The 16,940-nt window shown below is 41.6% G+C and overlaps 1 protein-coding gene across 1 annotated transcript in view; it reads left to right on the top strand.

Moving 5' to 3' along the window:
- Positions 1 to 974: 974 nt before the first annotated feature.
- LOC141097900 (transmembrane protein 26-like) overlaps positions 975 to 16,940 on the top strand; it is a 42,512-nt gene continuing 26,546 nt past the window's right edge. The window contains exons 1-2 of the mRNA XM_073585411.1: positions 975 to 1,482; positions 6,201 to 6,418. Coding sequence (XP_073441512.1) covers positions 6,222 to 6,418 — 197 coding nt within the window. The 5' untranslated portion in view covers positions 975 to 1,482; positions 6,201 to 6,221. The remainder of the gene's footprint in view (positions 1,483 to 6,200; positions 6,419 to 16,940) is intronic.

Here is a 16,940-nt window from a genome sequence, read left to right as displayed (position 1 = left end):
TAAAGGTTGATGGCCTCATAAGATGCTCCATAGAATAATATGCCCTATATGCTGCTCCATAAAGGTTGATGTCACCCATAAGATGCTCCATAGAATAATATGCCCCATATGCTGCTCCATAAAAGTTGATAACCCCATAAGATGCTCCATAGAATTTGCCCCATATGCTGCTACTGCAATTAAAAAAAATTACATACTCGTTGCTGGGGGCCAGGTCCTGGTGTCCTGAGCAGGCGGGGACACCAGCGCGCTATGGTGGCCAGGTGCCGGTGTCAACGCTGGCTCAGGCCCCCGGCACTTGCGATATTTACCTGTCCCTGCCGCTCTGTCGTCCGGGTCTCTGCAGTGACTGTCCAGGCAGAGGGCGCGCACTAAACATGTCATCGCGCCCTCTGACCTGAACGTCACAGCCAGAGGACGCCAAAGACAGTGCAGCGGTAGAGGAGTATGACATCCTCCCAGTCATACTCACTCCCTCCTGGTGCGGTCTCTGCACGTCCCTGCTTCTCCGATGGTCTCCGGCGCCAGCAACCTGTTCCTGTGTTCAACAGTCATGTGGTACCACTCATTAAATTTCTGAATATTCACTCCATGCCTATGGGAGTGGAGTTGCATGCATATTCATTACTTTAATAAGCGGGACTACGTGACCGCTGAACACAGGAAGAGCTGCCGGCGCCGGAGACCACTGAGAAGCAGGGACGTGCAGAGACCGCGCCAGGAGGGGGTTAGTATGATGTGACAGTCGCCGCCTCCTGCCGCTTCCCCTCCCCCGCCAACCCACTGGGACAGTGACTCAAGTATGAGCTGAGAGGGGCACTTTCAGCCTAAAAAATTAGGCTGAAAATCACGGCTTACACTCGAGTATATACGGTAAAAAAAAAAAAAGTGTACCAGCCTCAAGAATGTAAGGGAGGGGAAAAGTGATAGCAAATTCCCAAAGATTGTTTCTTACCTTGAAGGCATTTAGAAAGAAACAGAAAGAGAAAATTTAAGACCAGACTTAAATCCTTCCTGCCTGGAAAAGTTTATGAAGAATAATTGGAATTGGGAGAATAATAATTTGAAACGTAAACAAAACGCTCATTGTTTGGATGAAAGTTTTCTAGATATTGTCTGAAGAACTACAGAGAAGGGGCAACTAAACTTAAAACTTTAGTAATATCTGAAACTCCTCGACTCCTCGATCTTGTTAAAGTCTTCTCTGTAACAACTCATGGTTATCTGGAAAATATTTGAACGTCTTGTCCACATCGAGATATGAACATAATAAGGAGATTCTGCAAAACGAACTTGCAGAGACTTGGTGCCATGTGATCTTTTCAGCTTCTTATCTGAGTGCTGGGTGTGTTTTATACTGGAAATGTGTCTTTCTTTGTTGGCTCCATTAACCAAGTGGGCTGGAGCATGTTAAAAAAAGCAGAAGTTGGAAGAAGACCCTGCAGATTTCTCTGATTTTGGATTGAAAACGAACAGCAGAAGGTAAGAATTAAATTATGATGATCTAAATTAATGCAAGTAAAAAAATTTTTGCATGTCTGTAAGAGATGTAAGAAGCAGAATTCGGGATGGGAGTATTAGCCCTTTCTCCGTCCTCATGTATCTCCTCTTACACAGCAGCTTTGATCACATACAATGAGGAAGTCTAGTTCTGGTATAAAGAAAAGATATTAATTTATGTGCAAAGCGCTGCAACATTGTATCCCATGACTGATGCTTAGTTTTGACTCATGTTTATATATTGACACATTCCAGGAGAATTTGTAACAGTCAGTAAATGACTTATGAACTGGTGCAGAATCCCAGGATTACGAGCAGCTGTAAAGAAGTGAAGGTTGCAGCTTGTTCCCCCTCTTAAATCCTGTTTTCGCCCAGAGTATCGTGCACGCCTCACTGCCAGATGCCAAGATAAATAGACACTATTAAAGAAAACAGTTACTTTCCTGAATAGCAATGGCCCAGGCTGTATGAAACATTTCAATACTATGTTTGGTTTCAAGCTTTTTTTTTTTTTATCACAGCCATGCCCTTAATGAATTCCTTTCTATCCAACCCTTAATGAGTAGGTGCATTTTAAAGGGAACCTGTTATATGGTAAAAAAAAATAAAAAAACAATGTTAATCCCTTAGTGACAATCTGATATGTGCCACTTTATGTGGAAATAATGCTGGAACACTTGAGGATATCCCAGTGATATTGAGATTATTTTTTTACTGGGCATTGTACTTTATGTTAAGGTAAATATAGGTCCCCACACTTTGCTAACCATCTAGATGCCATAATCACTATTTACAGCAGCATCTAAGGGATTAAATGGCCATGGCCATTCCCAACATTGATTGTGACTGATGCAGCTGGACATCACCTATAGTGTACAGCTGACAGCTGTGATATATTATCTTATATCTCAGGTCAGTAAAAAGACGTTTTGATGATCAATAGGTGGTTAATCTGCAGGTTAATAGAGTTTTGAACCTGCCTGGTGCCGGCACTTGGAGCCTCGCTGCTGGGAGGAAGTAAAATTTTGTCACGAGTTTGTCATGTCCTCCTGGGAGATCAGGGTTTATGGCGATATTTATGTACTGTGAATAGCAGGTCTTCCATTTAGACTGTGTGTTTTGTTCCCCATATCAAATGGACTTTTGTTTCCTTTGGTGCTGAAGAGGTTAACGACTCTTTGTATGCTGGTTGGAGACATGCAGCTCCATCTCACAGCTGCTCCTGACCTGCTCATTTCCTCTCTCTATAAAACCTGGCCAGACCTTCTCATCCCTACCTGTGAAAGTTTTCCTTTCTGTCTTGAAGGAGTTGTGCTGAAGTTGGGGTTCGTAGTTGCTGCTGGAGATTGTTGCATGTTGTTTTTGGGTGTATGCTTTCTTCATTATCCTATTCCCATTTAGTTTGTACCTTCCCGTCCTTCCCTATATTCCTCTCTACCCTTGGTGAGTGCTTTTGTATGAAAGTTGCTTTTGTTATCCCTGTTTGTCTTACATGTACATACATTAAAATATCTGTCCCAGGCCTCCTGGGAGAGGGGACAGCTTAGGACATTAACAGGAGCATAGTAAGGTTGGAGACTCGTGCCTCCCTACCTTTAAGTGTACCCCCGAGACAGGGACAGTTCCAGGGACAGTTTGAGGCCCCCCTTCCTTACTGAAGACTGTCACAGCTGACAACTTTCTTCCTTCGGAAGCATTTGGCTTCCAGTCAGAGGTGGCACGGGAGCTGCTTCAGTCACTGTTCTATGTATAGAGAGCGGCAGCTGTAACTGTGCCCCTCTTGCAATGACTGACAACAGCTAACCATTACGGCCAGCTAGGGGAAAGCGTCAATCTACAGAACTTGGGGGAGACAGACTGAATCTAGTATTCTTGGTCCAACTACAGCATTTTAAAGAGAATTGTGGCAAGTCTCAGAAGTTTACAAAGTAGAAGAGCTTGGTTTCTCTGGTTTATATATTTGTGGTGTGTATGTAATGTGCTAATATAATCATTGGATTTGAGCCATAGAGGGAGTGTTGGGGTTGTGTTATGTTGATGGTTACCACAAGCACACAGAAGGGTTAGTTTCACGCTCGCACTATTCGCTTGTCTAATTATTTAATTAATCAACCGTAATTAAAAAGCAGTGCAAGCAATAAAGGACAAGACAGAGACAAAGATTGGGGACCTTGCACGTTCTTGGACTTCAGGTTAAGATATTTCTAGTTTTTGTCAAGCTAAACTAATGTTTCCAAAGGTTGCTTCGGACGTATCTGTAATTGAAATGGAGGAAGCCACACACAACCACATTAACTCATAGAGTGGAGGCCCACAGGTAGGACCAGCGACTATCAGATATTTTTGGATATTTTGTGCTTACGCCATAAATAAGGTCTAAGATTAGTAAACCCCTTGTGAGTGACATCTAATATGCACTGCCACTTCTTAGGCAGCTATATAATATAATCAATTTATCAACACATCATCCGTGCCCTGCAACTTTGCTAAATGCAGAGTGTTCCCCACATATTGTACATTGGGTAACTATCCACCTACGGTAATTATTGTGTGAAAATTACAAATTCTGTGCGAATGCAATCCTTAACTCCTTCATGACCACGTAATTTAAAATATTTGCACTTTCATCTTTTCTTCCAAGAACTATTACTTTTTTTTATTTTTCTTTAGCACAACCATATCAGGGATTTTTTTTTTTCACTGGAAAAGTTGTATCTTTAATTACACTAGTCATTTTTACCACACAATGTAACTTAAAAATGAGAAAAAAAATTAAACCTGGTGAAAAAAAAAAAAAAAAAGAATTTCACTGTTTTTTTTCTTTTTTTTCTGGCATTCAAGGTATGATAAAGATGCCCAGACAGTGTGAATACAGCAGTAACAAAAGTAATAAAATAATGAAGGGTCCAATTCAAGTGACAGCTAGCAGAAAGTATGAAAACTTGCAATTGATGCAAAAGTAAATGGGAAATTGTTTAATTTTCTGATTATGGACTATCCAACAACACATTAAGGCCATGTTCACTTGAGTATATTTCATGGTCCATATACAGACTGTACTCTCCAGCCTGGTTTGGCGGTGGGTCTCCAGACAGAAACTCACAACTAGAGATGAGTGAATTTGTTTGGATTTGGTTCTGAATATGATCAAATTCGAATATTGTTTTTGCAATATTTGTCGAACACAGCCAAACATCATTAGAGTCAATGGGAGTAGAAATTACCGAATATGTTAAGAACTGAACATAAGACAAACATTCGGCACGAAAATTGTTCGAATATAGCCCGAATATGTCAAAATCAGATTTGGGGCCAAAATCCGTACAAATTTGCTCATCTCTAATCACAACCTCATATATGGGGATACAAGTTCTGGTAAGTAGACCCATGATCATTCATTCTACAGACCGTGAAATACGTGTGTGTGAATCCGGCCTCAACGTACTGTTATATATAAAATGGCTCATACAGAAGTAGAAGTAATAAATCCAAACACTTTATAGAATCTCAGAATATGGTAAAAAAATTTTAATTACTTTATTGAATCAATTGTAAAACTCATGTTCAGTGATCATGAGCAGAGCCTATGTGTTTTCAGTGTGTCCACCCTTAATTAAAGCTGGTAATAAAAAATATATATAAAGCAAAAAAATATATATATACACCGGGTAAAAATAGTATTGAATATGCCCCTAATTTTCTAGGTAAATATATTTCTAAAGGTGCTATTGACGTGAAATTATCACAAGATGTCTGTAACAAACCACCCAATCCACACAGGCAAAACGAATCAAACCCTTAGATGTCCAACAATTAAGTTACGTGTAATAATGAGAAATGACACAGGGAAAAAGTGTTGAAGAACGAGAGGTGCAAAAAGCCATGAAAAGTCACGACACCAGATGAAATCGATCAGTAATTAGAAACAAATTCTGCCACTTAGTGAAAAATAATATCAGCTGGATCAACTGATGGGCTACAAAAAGGTGTCTCACTACCAAGGTGGCACACAAGAAACAGCTTATGATGAGTAAAACCATTGCGCTGGCTCAAGACCTTCATAACCTTATTGTTGCAAAACATACTGAAGAAGAAATTCTATATTTCTATTTCTTTATATATAATTTCCATAAGTTTATATCAACATTTATATAGGTTCGCCCCCCCCACCAAAAAAAAATGATATCAGTCGCCATAACTTATCTATTTTTCATCAATAGACTTGTATGAGGACTTGGTTTTTTTTGCATCTTTTATTAGTCTTTTTAGCGTGCTTGAGCTTGTGTGCAATATTGTGGTATTGAAGTTTTTTGGAATAATTGCCAATTTCCTATGAAACATCACCCCCAATGGTTTGTCTTCATAGGTGTTGAGGCATAGCAAACTTTGCGACTTCAATTCAGTTGCCAAGGGGTTACTAATGAATTTTAGACACTTTTCTGACTTGTCGAAAAAAAAGAGTGCTGCCTATTTGGGAAAAAATGTGTAGCTTGGATGAAAGGGTCATTACCAAAAAATGTGAGAACAAGCATAAAAAATTGTGCCAACATTTTGGCAAAAAATTACTGACTCAAAGTAAGTCAACTGATAAGTTGGGGAAAGGTTTGACAAAAGTTATTCAGAGAGGCCTCAAGTTACAATATTAAGTAGTTTTGGGACGGCTATTGTAAGTTCACAACATTGTACTTGTCTCTTCACAGATCACAGGTAAATTTTGCAGAATGAAGAACAAATGTCTGAAAATCCTGGCAGCCATCTTCAGCCGGCTATTATTCGCTCTTCATGGATTTATTATGGTAGCACTAGCAGTGATTCTCACAAGCGATTATTATTACTGGATTCTCCTCTGTGGAATTATTCTCTTGTTTATGGAGATGATTGTGACACTGAAGTTGACAAAAAATGGAGAATGGAAATGGTAATTCAGACCACATAACAGCACAGTTATGTTATATTAAGCTGTATAAAATTATTTTAACCCCTTTACCCCCGAAGGTGGTTTGCACATCATGACCCGGCCAACTTTTACTATTCTGACCACTGTCCCTTCTTTATGAGGTAATAACTCTGGAACGCTTCCATGGATCTCGGTTATTCTGAGAATTTTTTTTCGTGACATATTGTGCTTCATGATAGTGGCAAAATTTCTTCAATATGACTAGTGTTTATTTGTGAAGAAAACAGAAATTTGTCAAAAGGTTTGAAAATGTAGCAATTTTCAAACTTTGAATTTTCATTACCTTAAATCACAGAGATATGTCACACAAAAAAAGTTAGTACATTTCCCACATGTCTATTTTACATCAGCACAATTTTAGAATCATTTTTTTTTAGTTAGGATGTTATAAGGGTTAAATGTTGGCCAGTCATTTTTGCAACAAAATTTAGAAAACCATTTTTTTTTAGTGACCAGTACCACATCACATTTGAAGTCACTTTGAGGGGTCTATATGATGGGAAAAAATAAAAGTGACTGTCATGGTTTGAACAGGGTTCTTGCCCTGCACTCACAGGGTTAAGTGTTTGTGGCCTCTTTCTGGATCTGGGATGGGTATTTATACTCACTCTTTACCAGGGTTCTCTGTGAGCTATACTGTTGTTCTGGTGTGTCTGACCCCTGGTGTGTGTGTATTCTGCATTGCTTGTTTGCTTCCCGTGTATGACCCGGTCTGTTCCTCACTCTGTACTCCGTCTCTCCTTTTGGTACTATTGTCTTCTCCGGTTCTGACCTCCTGGCTTTGCTATTGTTACTCCATTACAGTTTGTCCCTATTGTACAGTCTATTGCCCGTTCTGGTTTTCTGATCTATTGCTACGTCCTGACTATCCATTCTGTCTAACCCTTTGGTACTGTATTGCTATCTTGTGCTTTGACCCTGGCTTCATCTGGTTTCTGTCTCTGTCTATGCCCCTTGGTAACATTGTCCTGTAGCTACCTTTCTAGGAGTTTCCCTGCAGCTCCTAGCTCTGTGGAGTTTAGGCCATGCCCCCAGCAGTCATGTGCTTAAGGTCCTGCTACTCTGAAGCATGCATCGTTACCGCTGCTGCCCGCTCCACAGGTATCTTTGAGCACTGTTTTTGTACTCAGGACACCCGGACTGGCTCAGTGAGCAAGTGCAGTGCGGGGCTCCTGACAGTGACATCATTCTAATAACTGCACCCCTCATGGTACTCAAAGGCTATGTGCACACGGTGCAATTCTGCTGTGGATCCGCAGTGGATTTGGCCCTGCGGATTCGCAGCAGAACTGCATGTGATGTACAGTAATTAAAAACACATGTGACATGCACAAATGTGAACAAGTCGGATGGACAGTGTTCACACCACCCACTGACTGAAACACAAAAAGAAAGCACAGAATAACAAATGTACAAAAATGCCCTGCAGTAAAAAATATGACAATAATCAGCAAGTGCTGGTAAAAAGATGACAACAAATACAGGGTATTTAGTCGATACTTTTTTTGCAAAAGAGTGTATACCAAGCCACTCCACCTCATCAAGGTAACCCTTAATGGAGCAGTCCCTATCTAATGTATTTAAAACCTGAACATATGAACAGTGACTAAATGAACAGGATTGAGACAGGCGCTTCCTAGTATGGGCACGTGGTGTAAGATGGCTCTTTATGTGCATGTCACACAAGACAGGGGTGGGGTCTCTCAAACCATGCAAAATCAAGGAAAAAAAATGGATTAAAAACACATGTGACATGCACAAATGTGAACAAGTTGGTCGGACAGTGTTCATACCACCCACTGACTGAAACACAAAAAGAAAGCACAGAATAACATAAAGAGCTGTCCTACACCACGTGCCCATACTAGGAAGCGCCTGTCTCAATCCTGTTCATTTAGACACTGTTCATATGTTCAGGTTTTAAATACTTTATATAGGGACTGCTCCATTAAGGGTTACCTTGACGAGGTGGAATGGCTTGGTATACACTTTTTGCAAAAAAAGTATCGACTAAATACCCTGTATTTGTTGTCATCTTTTTACCAGCACTTGCTGATTATTGTCATATTTTTTACTGCAGGGTATTTTTGCACATTTGTTATTCTGTGCTTTCTTTTTGTGTTTCAGTCAGTGGGTGGTATGAACACTGTCCGACCAACTTGTTCACATTTGTGCATGTCACATATGTTTTTAATCCATTTTTTTCCTTGCTTTTGCATGGTTTGAGAGACCCCACCACTCTCGTGTGACATGCACATAAAGAGCCGTCTTACACCACGTGCCCATACTAGGAAGCGCCTGTCTCAATCCTGTTCATTTAGACACTGTTAATATGTTCAGGTTTTAAATACATTAGATAGGGACTGCTCCATTAAGGGTTACCTTGACGAGGTGGAGTGGCTTGGTATACACTTTTTTGCAAAAAAAGTGTCAACTAAATACCCTGTATTTGTTGTCATCTTTTTACCAGCACTTGCTGATCATTGTTATATTTTTTACTGCAGGGTATTTTTGCACATTTGTTATTCTGTCCTTTCTTTTTATGTGATGTACAGTAGCATTATTGGCTATGTAAAACAAAATTCACAGTGCACATGCTGCGTTTTTTTCCACGCAGATTTGCTGCGGATTGAAAAATGCAGCATGTCACTTCTTTTGTGGGGTTTTGCTGCAGTTTTCCACGTGCTCCATTCTAGAAATCCGCAGGTGGAAAACCACACAAAACATGCAATAAAACCGCACAGAAAATGTACTAAATCCGCAAGAAAAATGCAGGTCATTTTACCTTCGGATTTAGTAAAATCTGCGCGGAAAATTCCTCAGCAGAATACGCACCGTGTGTACATAGCAAAAACCACATTCAAAAAGTTTATTAACCCTTTTGGTGCGTCACAAGAATTTTTGGAATGTGGAAAAAAAATGAACATTTAACTTTTTCTCACAAAATAATTTACATCAGACACACATTTTTTTTTAATTTTAACAAGGGTAACCAGAAAAATGGACCACAAGATTTCTTGTGTAATTTCTCCTGAGCATGCAGATACCCCACATGATGGAGAAAACCACTGTTTGGGCACACGCAGAGCTCGGAAGGGAAGGAATGACATTTGACTTTTTGAATGCAAAATTTGCTGGAACAATTGGTGGACACCAAGTCGTGTTTGGAGAGCCTCTGATGTGCCTATACAGTGAAAATCCCCCGCAAGTGTCATGATTTTGGAAACTAGACCCCTAAGGGAACTGATCTAGCACAATGAATGCTCAAATGCTTCACATAACATTAAGCCGTGAAAATAAAAAAATTTAAAAAAAAACAATCACATTTTCCCCACAAATATGTTTTTTGCCCCAAATGTTGCATTTTTATAAGGGTAACAGGAGACACTGCACCATACAATTTGTTGTGCAATTTCTCCTGAGTACACAGATACCCCATATGAGGGGGAACACTACTTTTGAGGCAAAGTGCAAAGCTCAGAAAGGATGAGGCGTCATTTTGGAGTTCAGATTTTGCTGGAAAATTGAGGGTGCCATGTCACATTGGCTGAGACCCTGAGGTGCCAGAACAACAGAAACCCCTTATATGTGAACTCATTTTACAAACTACACTCCCCATTGAATTCATCTAGAGGTGCAGTGATCAAATTGACAACACAGGTGTGTCACAGAATTTTGTAGCATTGGGCTGTGAAGAAAAAATAACTACATTTTCACCACCCAAATTTTGCTTTAACCCCAGATTATACATTTACACATAAGATGTGTGAAAAAATGGCACCATAATTTGTCCCACAATGTCTACTGAACATGGCAATACCCCATATGTGGCTGTACATTACTACTTAGCCATACGGAGAGACTCAAACGAACGGAGCGCTATTTGCCTCCTGGAGCGCAGATTTTCCTAGAACAGATGGCGGACTCCATATACAGAGCCCCTGATTGCTAGAAGAGCAGAATCCCCTTTGGGAATTGATCTACAGTTGTAGTGACAATTTTGACTCCATGGGTATTTTCCAGAAACAGGAAGCAATGTATGTTGCTGAGTGAAAATTGCAAACTGCCGTTGTAGTGATGAGTACGCTGTAGTGACCAGTAAGTTATGCCCAGCCTGTGCTTCTGGAGACATGCACGCGTAAGTCAGGTGGGCTGTCATCGCTTCAGAAAATGCCAAACATGTGGATGCTACATGTGGTTTAGGTACACTATGAGGCTCAGAAGGGAGGGGAGCCTTTGGATTTGGGAGCGCAGAATTTGCTGAATTTCATTCGTAAGGTGAGGAACCATTTTGCTTTTCCAGAGTCTTTTTGCTACCAGTAACGTAGAAGCCCCCTATATTTATGTTAACAGATGACAGACCTGAGTGAGGACTTGCTTTTTTTGTGGATTGAGTTGAAGCTTTTATTGGGAACAATTTACATAACGTTTGGGATCACATTTATCCGGATCTCTACACTGTGTACTTACCTTGGGGCTTCCATCTAAGTTTCTGAGTGACGTCATTCAGATGAAACCCCCGAAGGATCTATTCACTATAACGGGGCAGCAGAGTTACTCTGGACTCCTTCTTGCCTCTGTTCAGCGGTGTCCTTCTTTTTAGAAGTGCACAAAACTGTGGCCGACGGCACTTTTATGCAATCCTAAAAAGACGGACACTGCCGGATCACAGGTCAGACGGCATCCACAGTGCCTCCATCTGTCTCATTATAGGGAATCTTCTGTCTAGGGTTCTGTCCAAATCACGTATTTCAGAGATTTACACAGAAACCCCAGAGTAAGCACTCTGCAGAGCGCAGGATTAATGTGAGCCAAGCCTTACTGCGATCTTTGTGAGGCAGGATGAAAAAAAAATCCACAGCAGGTGAAGTATTGGTTTTATTTATTTTTCACTCCATTTCTCGTGTGATATAAGGGATTAGGTGACTTTATTCTTATTCTTCGGGTTGGTGCGATTACAGCGATACCAGATTTATATCGGATTTTTATATTTGGCTGTTGTCACACATTAAAAGACGTCTTTTATTGCAAAAAATAGTTTCTGCATCACTATGTTTTGAGAGCTATAATTTTTCCATATTTCGGCCTTACAGAGTCAAGTGAGAGCTTGTTTTTTGTGGGACTTGTTGTATTTTTATTGATACCATTTTCGTGCACATGACATTTTTTGATCGCTTTCTATTCAGATTTTTGGGAGGCAGAATGAACGAAAACCAGCAATTCAGGAATTTTTGGGAGGGCTTTATGTCATTCTGCGTGTGCTAAAATTGATAAGGCAGTTTTATTCTTCAGGTCAGTAGGATTACAGCGATACCACATTTATATCTTTTCTTATTTTTTGACACAATAAAAACTATTTTATAGAAAAGACAATTATTTTTGCATCGCTTTATTCTGAGAGCTATAACTTTTTATTTTTCCACTGATAAGCCACCATACAGCTCTGATTTTTTGGGGTCAAGATGATGTTTTCAGTGGTACCATGTTTATTTATATCCGTCTTTTTGATTGCGTTTTATTCCAATTTTTGTCCGGCTGTATGATGATAAAGCATTGTTTTTTGCCTTGTTTTTCATTTTTTTTTATGGTGTTCACTAAAGGGTTTAACTAGTGGGACAATTTTATAGGGTGTGTCGTTCCGGACGCAGCAATATCAAATGTGTACTTTTATTGTTTATATTTTTTTCATGCAAATATTTATTTATGAGTACAATATGTTTTGATTTATTATTGCTACTTTTTGATTTAAAAAAAAAAATTTTACAATGATTTAAAACATGTTTTTTAACTTTTTTTTTACTTTGTCCCACTATGGGACTATAATTTTTTGCAGGCTGATCACTTGTATAGCATGTGGATGCAGCAGCATCCCTGTGCTATGCAAACTGTCAGCTCTGCACTGACAGAGTAAGGCTAGGTTCATATTAGTGTTTGAGTCCGCAGCGCATCATCCCCATGCGCATTTTTTATGCACATAATCTTACGCATGACGGAAAAACGCTGCGTGTTCGATCGCAGCATTTAGGGGGTTAAAGAGCTGGGAGCAGTGTGAGACCACTCTTGGCACTTCATGCCTGGTGTCAGCTGTCAAAATCAGCTGACACCCAGTGGCGATCGCGTGCGCACAGCCTGTGTGCACGCACGATTGCATGGACGAAATAATCCGTTCCACGGCAATAAGTAGCAGGGCGCAGGGACGTATTATTACAGACCATGTTGAAAAGGGGTTAAATGGTCACTGTCTTAAAAGCAAATTGTACATAATTCAATAATACAAGAGAATATAAGAAACTTTGTAATATATCTTATCAAATAAATATGCTTCTTTCTCCACTTATGAGTCACTTCCACACATGCCCCCTAACTTCCTGGCTCCTTAAAAGCGTTCCCGGTTTCAGAAAACCCGTCCCCCAGCTGCAGTCTCCACAACTGCTCCCGCTCCCGAGGTCTATTATTGTCTGCAGCGTTGACATAACGCCGACAGCACTGCAGCCAATGACTAAACTCTGACCTAGTTGATGGCATGAACAGCTCAGAGACATTGAGCTCACTAATTAGCTGCAATGTTCTTGACGTTAGCAGATACCAGGATCAGTGGCGTATAATCAGTGCCTGACACAGGGAGGATGTAAAGCAAAATTTGTTTGTTTTTTTTTAAAATAAACTGCAGCTGGAGGACAGGGGATTTGTGAAACCAGAAAAAAGGTGTTGTCCTTAGGATAGGTCATCAATGTATGAATAGTGACACCCGGCACCCCCACACATCAGCTGTTCCTAGTGTCGAGTGGCAACGAGAATTTGACCAATATAAGGTGGAAACAAATTATAAGTAGTCCGGGGCACCGGTCTGTCAAGACCCACACAGTCAGAGGACGGGAGGGAACTGGCATCAGAAGCCGCACAGTCATTGCGCGCAGGGGAGATCAGGTGACGGAAGCAGCCTTGATATTTGGCCTGGGTCAGCAGAGACGGAGTCAACTTTCTCCTTCTCAGTAAGCGGTCTTCCCACCAAAAGCCCCGTTTTCACGCGCTTCCCTGTTTTTATATCCAACCCACCCCCTTCAGTCAGGTGCACAGGTTTGCTCTGTACAAAAAGCCCTCACCCCGGCAACATTGATGACAGTCCCAGGCAGTTCCGGCCTGGAGACACAAGGAGCAGCCCTAGCTTGGTCCATCCTCCTACATTCCCCTACTCCTTTTGCTCACCATTCCACGGCTAAGGCTTCCTGAGAGCTACAAGGACTTTCTCTTTTCTTTTGTACCTTTTGATGCCAAATAAATTGCTCTTGCTCATAGTGATTGGGGTGTTTACCAGCAGTTGTTGTTCTGCCTTCTTCCACATATGATGCTGTGTGGATTCCAGCATACGACTTAACCTTTCATCCACTCCCAGAAACAAGACTGTATGGGTGCTTAAGTCTATATTTATTGGGATGATATGGACAATGGGAGATGATAACAGATGGTATAGTAGAACACAGTAGTAGATGAGATCAGGGGTTGTTGTACAAAGTTGTAGATGATATCAAAGAGTGTTGAACACAGTTATAGATGATTCAGGTAAAAACTATAAGAGACAGATACAATGCAGCATGACAATACTGGTAGGTAATATACAATACACAAATACTGGCAGGTAATCACAGCAATACAAAGTACCATCACAACAGTAGCATTAATACAGGATGCTGTTATATTGGCAGCATGCATTATATAGAAGCTAAGTAATACAACATACACAGAAGTAAAGGAGAAAGATATCTAACAACTAATGGCTGCCAGCTTTACACTCACTGAATGGAGGATGCATAACTATCATGCAGTGTACTAGCATTACAAGAGCTGAACATGCATTGCAAACATCATGAGGAATGCATTACGGCCAGCTAACAGAGATGCATAACATATATTAATATAAAAATGCACTAAACCTTACCGGAATCCGCTTGTTATAAACAATGGTTTTGCAGAGAGCTGAGCAGGCGTGAGCTACTCAGGAGTTCAGCAGGAATGGTTACATGCTGCAAAACCCAGGCAGGAAGAAGGGGCGGTTCTGAACAATTAACCATTTGGGGAAGCAGAAGATTCCAAACTCATGAATAAGAAAGAGAAGGCAAACTTATGACACCTACTGGCGATAGCTGGAACAGCACATAAAATATCTTGCTGCACAGAATGGGCAGGATAGTTGTTCTTTCGAAACGTCATAAGTTGAGAGGAGTAGTGGAGTCCTCTGGGGTGGTGGAATCCGGTTGCACTGAGGAAAGCCCGGGAAGATCCATACTCTCTAAATCACTTTCTTGGGGAGCTCTGGTTCTCTGACCAACATCTTCTTCATCTTCTTCTATCACCACAGGAACCGGTTCTAGCGGCTCTGATTCTTCTATTCGTTCTGGTTCTTTCGATAGGCAAGGCCGCAGCATATTACAGTGAACTACTCTAATAGGAGAGTTTTCTTCCTCTTCTAGCTGGATCTCATATACAGGTCCTTCAGAGTTGACTCGTCGTTTGACTCGGTATGGTTCTTTCTCCAATCATGCTCTAACTTGTCTCGAGGACGTTTTTCCCTGACTAAGACACAGTCCCCACCTGAAGCTCTGCTGCCCACGGAAGAGCTTGCTCAGCATGCTCGAAGATGAGTCTGTACTAGTCTATGCAAGGTCTGTAGGCGATGATGATGTTCCCGTATCCACGAGGACACCCTAGCTCGAGAGCACTCTTCCTCTGGACCCAACTCTATTTCGGTGATACTTTTTCCAGCTCAACCAAACAAGAGAGAATAAGGCGTGTGTCCATGGTTCGGTGTACCCAATTATTGTCGGGCCATCTGGCCTTACGATCTTCTTCTAAAGTTCTTAACATTTGAATCGAGGTATGAGGATGGTGTCAGGAGAAAACACCAGGTGGGCACTTACCAGCAGTTTCAGCAGCCCTGACAGTGAGAGCCCGGAGCCTCTGACGGCCTGTGACAGCTGTACTTACAGCATCCAGGAGCTGGGCAAGATGACAGCAATACAACAGGGCTGGAGTGAGCAGAATGCCTGGTGGTAAGTGTACTAGCAGGACCTGCAGCACGTGACCACAGGGGGTGGGGCTTAGCATCCTGCTGCTAGAGATGAGTGCAGGATGCTACAGGGACCCCGGAGCAGAGGAGAGGGGAAAGGAGGCCACCGGACACCAGGGAAAGGACGGGGCACCAGAGGGAGACGAAATCCAAGACAAGCCAAGGTCAGTAAACGAGAGAGGCAACATGGTACACAAGGAGCAGGCTAATCAGGAATAGTCAAGGACGAAGCAGGAGTCAGAAGCCAGAGAAGCAGATACACAGTACAGAAGTAAAAAGCAAACTCACAACGGGGGACAGAACCGGGTCAGAACCATACAAGCAAGGTAGAACACAGGCACAAGGCACAGTCACACAGGGGTCAACACACTCAGCTAAGGGCAAAAGTATAACTGACAGGGATTGGAGCTTCTCAGGGCTATAAGAAGCTCTTCCCGAACCAAAGAGAGGCTACAATATCTAACCCCAGGTGTGCAGGTCAGAGCTTGCACTGGGAGCAAGACATTAACCCCTGGCATGCAGGTCAAAAACCTGCACTGGGATCATGACAGATGGTATGGGGTGGTCTGTGACTTGTCTATTCGGTATATTCAATGCAGCTATGCCATTACTTTTCCTAGGAAGCAAGCGCCTTGATCAGAGTGGATCCGTTTTGGGCAGCCATAAACTTGTATAAAACTTTTACAGATGGCATGTGCGGCTGACTCTGCAGTTTGATCTCGGGTGGGAGTAACAACGGCGAACTTGGTGAAATGGTCTATCATTACTATGCAATGTTCATATCCATGGTGGGGCGGCCCGATGGTCAAATAGTCTATCATTAATAGTTCCAGGGGAGCGGATGTCACGATGGTTTGCACAGAAGTTTTCTGCTCTGGTGGCTTGGTCAATTCACACATACGGCAATCCCTACAAGCCTCTTCAACCCCCACCTTCAGCCAAGGATGATAGAATAGGCTAGTTTCACACTTGCTTTTTTTTGCAGCGCGTTTTTCCCGCAAAAAAATGCATTAAAAAAACGCATACAAAAGCATACAACTGCTGCGTTTTTTTCAAGCATTTTTATGAGCATGCATGAAAAAAACGCAGCGTTTTTATGCGTTTGTATGCGTTTTTAGTGCGTTTTTACCGCGTTTGCAGTTTTTTCCAACATTAGGTGGCCCCTCACACTAACCCAAACCATGACTTTACTAACCCTAACCCTGACCCTAACCCTAACCCTTAACCAAACCATACTTAACCCTAACCCAAACCCTAAACCCTAACTAACCCTAACCCTAACCCTAACCCTGACCCTAACCCTGACCCTAACCCTAACCCTGACCCTAACCCTTAACCAAACCATACTTAACCCTAACCCTGACCCTAACCCCAACCCTAACCCTGACCCTAACCCTTAACCAAACCATACTTAACCCT

Source organism: Dendrobates tinctorius, unplaced genomic scaffold (assembly GCF_039654945.1).
Source record: "Dendrobates tinctorius isolate UK_male_01 unplaced genomic scaffold, ASM3965494v1 ptg000086l, whole genome shotgun sequence".
Taxonomy (NCBI): Eukaryota; Metazoa; Chordata; class Amphibia; order Anura; family Dendrobatidae; genus Dendrobates; species Dendrobates tinctorius.
This window is presented reverse-complemented; position numbering and strand designations above follow the sequence as displayed.